Raw genomic sequence first — 9,069 nt, forward strand, 5'->3', positions numbered from 1 at the left:
TAAAATAGATGCAAAATTTTAATAACCTTATTTTTTTATTTAATTAATTTAATAAAAATAATAGATGTTTATAAACTTATCTTTTAAAATAAGTGACATTCTTATTTTTATAATTTTTAATTTCTAAGCAGGTTTGTTAGAAATTTCATAATAAATATATATATAACAAACAATAATAACAAGTAAATTTTAAGTAAATAAAGTCACTCAAATAAAATTGAGAACTAATAAAAAAAAACTTCTATTTTTTCTGACAACAAATTTAGGTAATGTCTAATCCACATAATATTCATGTCAATGGACAAATTATAGGCTATTGATATACATTTTAGGACAAATCTACGCAATAGAGCATATGGAAATCAGTCAATCTAACCTTTCATTGACCCGCAGAGCTACAAATTATGCAGGACAGACCTATAGACCTATACCAGTTGATCATAGGAAACATGAGTTTTCGTAAGAAAAAACCCACCACAGCTCACAACAGAACGAATTTATATTTCAACAGTTAGCAGGTATTGAAAAAATAAATTAAGTTCCATTTTCCCCTAAAAAAGCTGTAATTTTCCTCCACAAAACCTGTACGAAACCATAAAACTTAAATTACTCCATTAGACTCCGTTCTACAGGTTGAACATCTCGACAAGGGAAACCAATGCCTCGAATTAAATTTCAGGAAAAATCACGTAAGACGAAAGTGATCCCAAATCAAATTAGAATTCTCACACACAAAAGACAATAAAAAAGAGAAACAAAGAAATTCGACAACATTCTGTTTTACCAGCCTCAAATGGCATCCATATATGCCAACCGTATAAAACATTTATAAATGGTCCTCAGCAACAGATGCGAATGCATCCATCTACGCTTGAGAAGCTTACAGTTAAGAAAATATACCAGCTATTAGTGTACAACGAAGACAAGCAGATTATGGCTTTCCATCTTGAAATGCAAATTTGTACCGATAAAAAACAATGGTTTACATAGTTCATAGTGGTGTTTCCCTTTGATTTTACAATTTCAAAATATTATAGACGAAAGGAACTCGACTCTCCCTTGCAACCAATAGGAGTTTAAGCCCAAGCTAAACCGAAGTAGCAGGCAGCAACCTTTTTGCAAAATTTCATTTCATGCTTTCGCTCCCAGGAAGGACTGCGTCGGATAATAAGAAAAATTTAGAATATATTGGAGAATGAGTAAGTGTGAAAACATAAAATAGAGCATGTATTCAGTTCAGTGCTAAGTGATGCGGTATCATCACTTAAATTGAGTGCCAGATTAGGGGCATTACAGTTTAGCTAATTTTGGTCAAACACCAGGTGTCCGTGCTAAGTAATGTGATACCATCGCTTGAATTGAGTGCCAGATTAGGGACATTACAGTTTAGGTAGTTTTGGCCAAACACCAAGTGTCCCCACGGGCACACCCTTTGTGGGCGGTACTGATTCCCACTTTGTAATCTGATGTCATGACCCTTCTCATAGGGTGCTTCCAAGTCCAAGCAATAAGATTCATAACCCACACAGCAGGTAAAATCTGCCTACATGGTATGGTTCTGCTATTCAGCGCAAACTTGCACTTTCTCAAGCCCAAACTAACAAATGCAAAAGAACCCATTAACTGATTGGGGTGGGAACAATACGAAACAACAGACACATCCAATACCTTTGGTTGCATAATGCAAGTTTAGTAGAAAGACTTAGTTACAGCATTTTAGTTTTCACTACTAAACATAGCTTCCTAGCAGGGTTAACAAATGAATTAAGATCATTCTAATTATCCTAATCATGTTGAAAATGGCTAAATCCATGGAAATCCCACATAATTAATCCAATTGAACTCTATGAAGAAAATACCACAACATAACCTAGACAGTGGCGAATGTCTCCTCCAACGAGCCAGTCACCTCTTCCAAGCACAACCACCTCTTTTCAATTTTGTAAAATCATGACAAATTCCTATTTCATGTAATACTTTTTGAAGTCTCAAAAATAAATTTTCAGTACGATATAAGAGCCCACCAGTGGGTAAAAAATTGCCAAATCACTACAGAGACTGATACTCTGAAATATCTACATTTGCACAAAAGGGTTATACGTCAATAGAATTAGAAGATGGGTACCTACTGATGCCATGCAAACATTGTCAGCCAATACTCTATAAACTTCCTACCTTTACACCTGCTGGGGAGTTTCCAGGCTTAGCAGTGGTAGTACTTCCAAAATTGTGCTTTGTTTTTTTATCAGCTGGCTTTAATATTTGGAAAGAGCACATTAGTGTCTCGTCAACACTCATCATAGCACCGGCATTGTCAAACTCCCCACAATAATTAGGTGCTGAAAATATTGTTACAAGCTGTCGATTAGCAAAGAACTCGTATCCATCTTCCACAACCTGATAAGAAAATGTTGAAAATAAAAACAATTTATTTTCAAATAGCATAGTTGATTGAGACCTACTATCCCAGAATATAAACATGAAAGGAATGTAAAGTACAAAGCATCAGATGCTAAAGCTAATGCATGGCAGTTGAAGCAGTTTAGTTTAGGCTCATACATAAAGTTGTCCCATATACAAGGTAAAAAGTAATTCCCAGTTTAAAAAATTAAGTAGTTGTAGTAATGCTAAGAGATAGATTAAAATTGCTGGGGAAAAAGAAGCTAATTTCAGTCATTTTAGTCATTGAAATACAAATGGATATACAAACTCAATCCAGAAGATCTGGGGTACCAAAGGCAGAAGTTTAACCTGATGTGCACGACAAACAAGATCAAGATCATGTTTCTGAAGAAACTCTGAGACCTTATCAGCACCAAATGTATATGAAACTCCTCTATCATTCATTCCCCATTCTTGAACTTCTTTGCTTGGGTCAGACCAAAGGAGATCACAAAGCAAACCTGTATCAGGAACATCTGTGGGCCGCTGTATATTTCGAATCTGATCCAAATTAAGTAAGTCAGGAGAAAGTCCTCCGTGCATACATAAAATCTTTTCATCAACAAGGGCTGCCACGGGCAGGCAATTGAAGCACTCTGTAAATGTCTTCCATAACCTTACATTGAACCTTCTCTTGCACTCATCATAAAATCCATATATCCGATTTATAGAAGCACATTCATGGTTTCCCCTTAACAGGAAAAAGTTCTCAGGATATTTTATTTTATAAGCAAGGAGAAGGCAAATTGTTTCTAAACTCTGTTTCCCTCGATCCACATAATCCCCCAGAAACAAGTAGTTGGCTTCAGGAGGTAATCCACCGTACTCAAAAAGCCTTAAGAGATCAGAATATTGGCCATGTACATCACCTGAAACATAAATATAAGGATATGAATAAAACTTCAAGAACATAGTTTTTTGTGTGTACAGCAATAGAGTATTACATACATGACTAACATCATCAGTGAGTATAAATGTGTAATATGTGAATATGAATATGAATTATACTAAAAAAGTCTATATACCACTATAAGGACTGATTGAATTTGGATATAAAACAACTCATGTGCTTTCACTAGTTTTTCATAAGATTACATCAGATCCTCTATGACCATGTGATCTATAGAGTTCAATCCTTACTGCTCACATACTTTAAAATATAACTACAAATTCAGAAGCAAACACTGATGTCGTGTGGGAATAAATACATTAACATGAATTTTATTTGCAATCACTGCAAGATACATAAAAAATTATCGCATGATTTGATATTGCAGTATAAGTCAACTAAACCAGCATGAGATATACTGCTCGTACAAGTCCAGTGAAGTTAATGGAGACATTTCACATGCTTTTTCCTTCTAATTTGACCATGTTTTTGTTTTACCCAATAAAATCAATAAACAAACAATACAACTGATCACATTCTCAAAGCTCATTACATGATTATTTCACTTGTATGCTTTCATTCATCAAGTACATACAAACAAAAGAGACAACCCTCAATTCAAATTTTGTTCGATCAAGAAATAATTGTCCACTACAAATGAGTGATTGCAGTCCAGAAAAAACCTTCTCAGGAAGAGTAAAAAAGATAACCCCTAACCAAATAATCATGAAAAGTAATGATTAATGAAAATTAATTAACAACGTGTTCAAATCATAAGAGAGTTCCCCATGTTTGGTTTGGTATTCTTCCTAATGGAATGGGAGGGAAAGTATGGATTATATACAGTTGTATCCACATAAATGAAAAGAGCGGAGACTAAACAAATTATAATAGCAGGAAAATATAATCCGTCCCAAAATTTCCCTGCCCCGCAATTTTTTTAACCAAACGAGGTATGATTAAAAAAATCCCTCTGATCCACTTCTTTTAAACCAAAAAGACCTTAAAAATATCGAAGTAAATTGCAGCATACCCAATGCTCACTGCAAACTCATGCTTAACTTCCCAAAGCTCACATTAGGGTGAAATGTGAGGCGAAATGTTCTAAAAACTCTCGGTGTCCTCCATACATAAATTCACCAAGGACAAGGAAAGATAAAAAAGACAAACTTCAGTCAAATATAGGACGTGTGCAGATTTTATTTGACTTCATAGATTCATCAATGTTCGAGATTCTTTTCATATATTCGCTCCAACACACAGATTCGTCAAGAATTCACGCACACTTTTTAATTCTACTGCAGGGAATCTCATTCCACATATTCAACAAAAACAAAGCGTTTCAGCACCAGTCCAATCAAATCAGGATTCTCTACTGACCATATTTTGACTGCGGGTGCAGTCAGAGAAAGATAAATAAGAAAAAAGAAAAAAAAAACAAGTGGCTCCCACTATCTGAAATACAATCTGTACATGCAGTTCAAACATTAAGCAAGCAATCCCTACTAATCCAGTTCAAAACACTCGTCAGTAGACATGCGAATTATGAAAACTCCACGAAACATGCAATTAAAAGCACTCGGATCATGTCAAAACCTTCAAAATTAAGAATAATCGTCGGTGCTCGAGGTTTGAATTTGACGAAATTAGACAGAGAGAGCGAGGGAAGTAAAAAGAAAATTGAAATAGGGCTGAAAAGGAAAAGAAATTGACCACAAATCTTAATAGGCGCTTCGAGCTCCAATAAATTAGGTTGTTGCAAGAAAATGTCTCTGGAAACGACGCAGAGTTGACGGATCTCGGACTCCGATAGCTGAACCTGCTTCCCGGGTCGGGTACGAACTTCGAGGAGACGACTGATTATGTCATCCAAAACCGATTGCTCCATTCTCTTCTTCTTCCTTCAAAGTCAACGTCTCTATTCGATGCGATGATGCGAAGAAGAACAAGTACAGTAGGAGTTTGAGTTGAAGGAGTGAGCGAATAACATGCCTCAACTCAACACCGCAATCGTGGAGTGGTGGGAGTTGTCGTCGTTTTGAACGCAGGGGGTTGTCGTTTTGCAGCCCCTCAGGATTTTCCGCATTCCTTTCGGAGAAAAGGAGAGGGTTTCACTTTCTTCCTTTCTTTTATTCAAAAAAATACCAAAATCATAATTCCTTCTTCCACAGACTCGGCCTTCGCCTCAGTGAGTGCCAGAGCTCGGTTTTTATTTTTAATTAATTATTAATTATTAATATTTATTTTCTTTTCTTCCATACCAAAAATCTCGCTTTTTAATTCGGCTTCACTCATTTTGTGTGTAACTTATGACTTTAATCTTAGTAAAATATCTTTAAATATATATATGATTCCCACAAATACAGCATATATAATTTTTTAAAATTTATTAATTTCAATACTTTTATGAAAAAATTCATGAATCACTCAATCCAATCACACTAATCATCACGTATATTCTAAACTTTTAGTGGTTGAATATATTAATTAATTATAGATAAACTTGAAGATCAATAATTGCCAACTATGACAATCTTTTGTCTCATTCTCTGAAAATGGTCACAAATTCCAAGTAAAGAGACGTTCTTCATTAGTCTTCAGCATTTAATTTAGGAATTAAATATATTTTGTATTTTTAAATAATTATCAAAAATTGTATTTTTATTTTTAAACTAAATTATAACGTATTTATTTTTTTAATAAAACTTTCATCTAAATAATCAGTATGTGAATTACTTTTATGTGAAAAAGAAAATTTCAACATACAATTGTTAAAAAAAAATATTTTACATAAATTTTCTAAAATATAACAATAAAATACTTTATAACTTGAATTAAGAATGAAATATAGTTTTAGAATAATATAAACATAAAAAACACATTTAATTCTTAATTTAATTTGTTGAACATTCTTAATTAATTTAAAATTAAAAGATTACTAGAATAAATATTTTAGCCTGCGAATCGTTTTCTACTTTATTAACATTATTTTATTTTCTTAACTACAGAATGAAAAGAGTCTTAACGACCGTACGACATTCCTTATGTTTTTTCTTTCAAAATAATATGTATATATATGCTTTCACGACAGTTCCTCTATTATGAAATGAAAAAAATAATATTATAATAACATCTACAATTATCTGCATGGGCTTTACTAAGTTTCAGTTGTGACACCATCCTCTTAGTTATAACTTATAACTAAAATTTACTTGTTCCATTTATTTATTCTAGTTTGAGGTTTTAATTAAATTGAATTTTTTTGAAGAAAGTAATTTGATAATTTAAATCGTTCTTTAGTGAGAGAATTTAAATTTCAATTAAATGATGGATGTTGTAACGGTTGAGCATCCTAAGATAAAACAAAAAGACAAGATGAGAAAAGGGTTTTATTTGTATGAGAGCAACTCATGACACTGGAAAGAGAAGGTTTGAGTAAGAAACATTCATATCATATCCTGCGAGACAGTAAGAAGATGTTCCAAATACTCTGCTCCTAAGTCCTCCAACACCATCACATTTTGGGAAACCCCTTCTTCTTCTTCTTCCTGCACCTTATTCTTGAGCTTGTTCCTCTCCCATTTTCTATTAATGGAGTGTCTCTTTTTCAACTCCAGAACAGGGGAACACCCTTGGTCAAAACCATACTCCATTTTCCGAAGCGATTGCCAAACCATCTCAGCCGGAAAGTTGAGCACCGCCATGGAGCCTCGCATGGCCAAAGCAGCCTGGTCGTAAGCCAGAGCAGCAGCCTCGGCAGTGTCGAAGGTTCCCAACCAAACCCTGACTCCGTTCCTGGTGGAGTCCCTTATCTCCGCCGCGTACTTCCCCCACGGCCTCCTCCGAACCCCTCTGTACGAAACCGAAACCTCTGCTTCGGCGACACTTGAACCATGAGACAACGAAGATAACGATGATGTTATTGAGTGGGAGGAAGGTGCAGCAGGCTGAGCGAGAAGTTGGTAAAGGAGCATTTCTTGAGAGTCGTTTTCGTTGAAAGGAAGGGAACAGAATGAGGAAGTCATATTTGTTTGTGTATTGACGGAAATGGTGTGAGGAATGTGGTTAGTTATATAGGAATGGTGCATTGGCATTAGCCACTTGCAAGATATGGTGTGGTGATTAATGGGACCCGAGTTAAGGAAATGAGGGTGATGGGTAGACATGAGTCAAAGAAATCTGTGGGGGCGGCCACACTCTGCTGGGGTTCGCTTCCTTCAACACATTCGTTGTATGACATCAAATACTACCTTCCTCTTTCTCTCCTCTCTTCTCGGATCACTGCTATTCTTCGCCATGCACAACACTTTTGTACACGTAAGATTTCAGATATATGAAATTTCTCAGGTTAATAATAATAAAATTGTGTTTAGTATTTTTAATTCATGTGATATAACATACTTTATTAAAATTAAAGACTTCTTATCACAGATATTATAATAATCAAAAATGAGTTTTATATTAGGATAGATCAATATATGTGTAGTAATTTTTATAAGATAAATATTAGAATATTTTATTTTTTAAATTACATATAGATATATATCATTGAAGTGACTCAAAAAATAATTTTTTAATGGTTAGGATTATTTTAGAATTGTCAATGAAAAACTTGTTTGGAGAAATATATAATTTTTTTAGAGTTAAAATTATCATGGAAATTAATAAATAGTTTATTATACTTAGATATAGTTGAATGATTTTTTAATATAATTAAATTATGGGTTAAATATGTTTTTGGTCCCTTAATTTTCAGCAAAAATTGGAATTAGTCCCTCTTCAAAACTTTGGACTAATTTAGTCCCCAAACTTTAAAAATGTGTGAATTTAATCCTTTTAACCAAATTTTGTTAACTTTATTTGATGTTTCAAACGCATTTCTCAGTGTGAACATTGAAACAAAAATGTGTCAAACGGTGTAAACAACTCAAATGTTATCATGAAAAAGTTTAATTATGCCAAAGTTTTGAAGGAGGACTAATTCCAATTTTCGCTCAAAGTTAAGGGACCAAAAAGATATTTAACCCTTAAATTATTATGGGATTAATGATTTTAAGAAAGAATTTATCAATTTAATAATGAATTTAAACTTTATATAAATAAAGATCTCTTGATCAGAATATTATAAATGAAAAAGTAAAAGAGTTTTATAAATGAAAAAATAAAAAAGTTTTTTAACTTATTCATTATGTGTTTAATTATTATTATGTATTTAATTATTAGAATTTGACGGTTATATTATATTTTAAAGTAATATAGACTTCTAAAAGGAAATAAAATATTTTAAAAGTAAAAGATATTTTATACTATTTAGCCACTGTTGAAAGACACAAATCTAAAGAATCACATATTATGAAATATTATGTTTTTGTTGGATAAAAAATATACTAATTAAATTAGTGTTTAGTTTTATTGATATTTTTCTTTAAGTCAAATATTATTATAATTTTTGTTAGTATGAAAAATATAATTAATATAAATTTCAGAATCTGTTGTTGTTATTATTATTGATGGAGTGAGACTTAATCAAATAAGTTAGTAACAATATGATTTAAAAGAAAATCAATTTTGTTTTTAACAATATGCACGTCCGTATTATACATGTTACCATGCACGTTGGCAATCATTTCCATCAAATAAACCTTTCAAGCAAACAAGGTTATTATATATTATATATATATTGAACTGAAAAGGGTTTTCGGAAGGTGTATTTTAATTTTTTTAATTGATTGCATAGG

The 9,069-nt window shown here is 32.8% G+C and overlaps 2 protein-coding genes across 3 annotated transcripts; both read right to left on the reverse strand.

Annotated features, from left to right (window-relative positions):
• Positions 1 to 763: 763 nt before the first annotated feature.
• LOC108345773 (serine/threonine-protein phosphatase PP1) lies at positions 764 to 5,508 on the reverse strand. Of its 2 annotated transcripts, none has more exons than XM_017584513.2 (4): positions 5,045 to 5,508; positions 2,752 to 3,311; positions 2,176 to 2,397; positions 764 to 1,155 (listed from the first exon to the last, which is right to left on the reverse strand). In XM_017584513.2, exons 1-4 carry the CDS (start codon positions 5,217 to 5,219, stop codon positions 1,132 to 1,134), a joined length of 981 nt encoding a protein of 326 aa, XP_017440002.1. In that variant the 5' UTR covers positions 5,220 to 5,508; the 3' UTR covers positions 764 to 1,131. The 2 variants fall into 2 exon arrangements, with proteins under 2 accessions (XP_017440002.1, XP_052734928.1); XM_052878968.1 differs by lacking the exon at positions 764 to 1,155 and adding an exon at positions 1,170 to 1,597 and having other exon boundaries at positions 5,045 to 5,501.
• Positions 5,509 to 6,707: 1,199 nt separating this feature from the next.
• Positions 6,708 to 7,361, reverse strand: LOC108345392 (ethylene-response factor C3). Its single transcript, XM_017583992.2, has one exon. The coding sequence runs from the start codon at positions 7,354 to 7,356 to the stop codon at positions 6,778 to 6,780; it is 579 nt and encodes a 192-aa protein (XP_017439481.1). The 5' UTR covers positions 7,357 to 7,361; the 3' UTR covers positions 6,708 to 6,777.
• Between the last annotated feature and the right edge of the window lie 1,708 nt (positions 7,362 to 9,069).

Source organism: Vigna angularis, chromosome 6 (genome assembly GCF_016808095.1).
Source record: "Vigna angularis cultivar LongXiaoDou No.4 chromosome 6, ASM1680809v1, whole genome shotgun sequence".
NCBI lineage: Eukaryota > Viridiplantae > Streptophyta > Magnoliopsida > Fabales > Fabaceae > Vigna > Vigna angularis.

Bases quoted from the DNA above. Each gene is read 5' to 3' on its own strand.
- LOC108345773 (XM_052878968.1), bottom strand. From the start codon at position 5,219: ATGGAGCAATCGGTTTTGGATGACATAATCAGTCGTCTCCTCGAAGTT. The intron at 3,312-5,044 runs GTCAATTTCTTT...TTTATGTTTCAG, and splicing joins AGCGCCTATTAAGATTTGTG to GTGATGTACATGGCCAATAT. The intron at 2,398-2,751 runs GTTAAACTTCTG...TTTTCTTATCAG, and splicing joins TTGTTTGTCGTGCACATCAG to GTTGTGGAAGATGGATACGA.
- LOC108345392 (XM_017583992.2), bottom strand. From the start codon at position 7,356: ATGACTTCCTCATTCTGTTCCCTTCCTTTCAACGAAAACGACTCTCAA.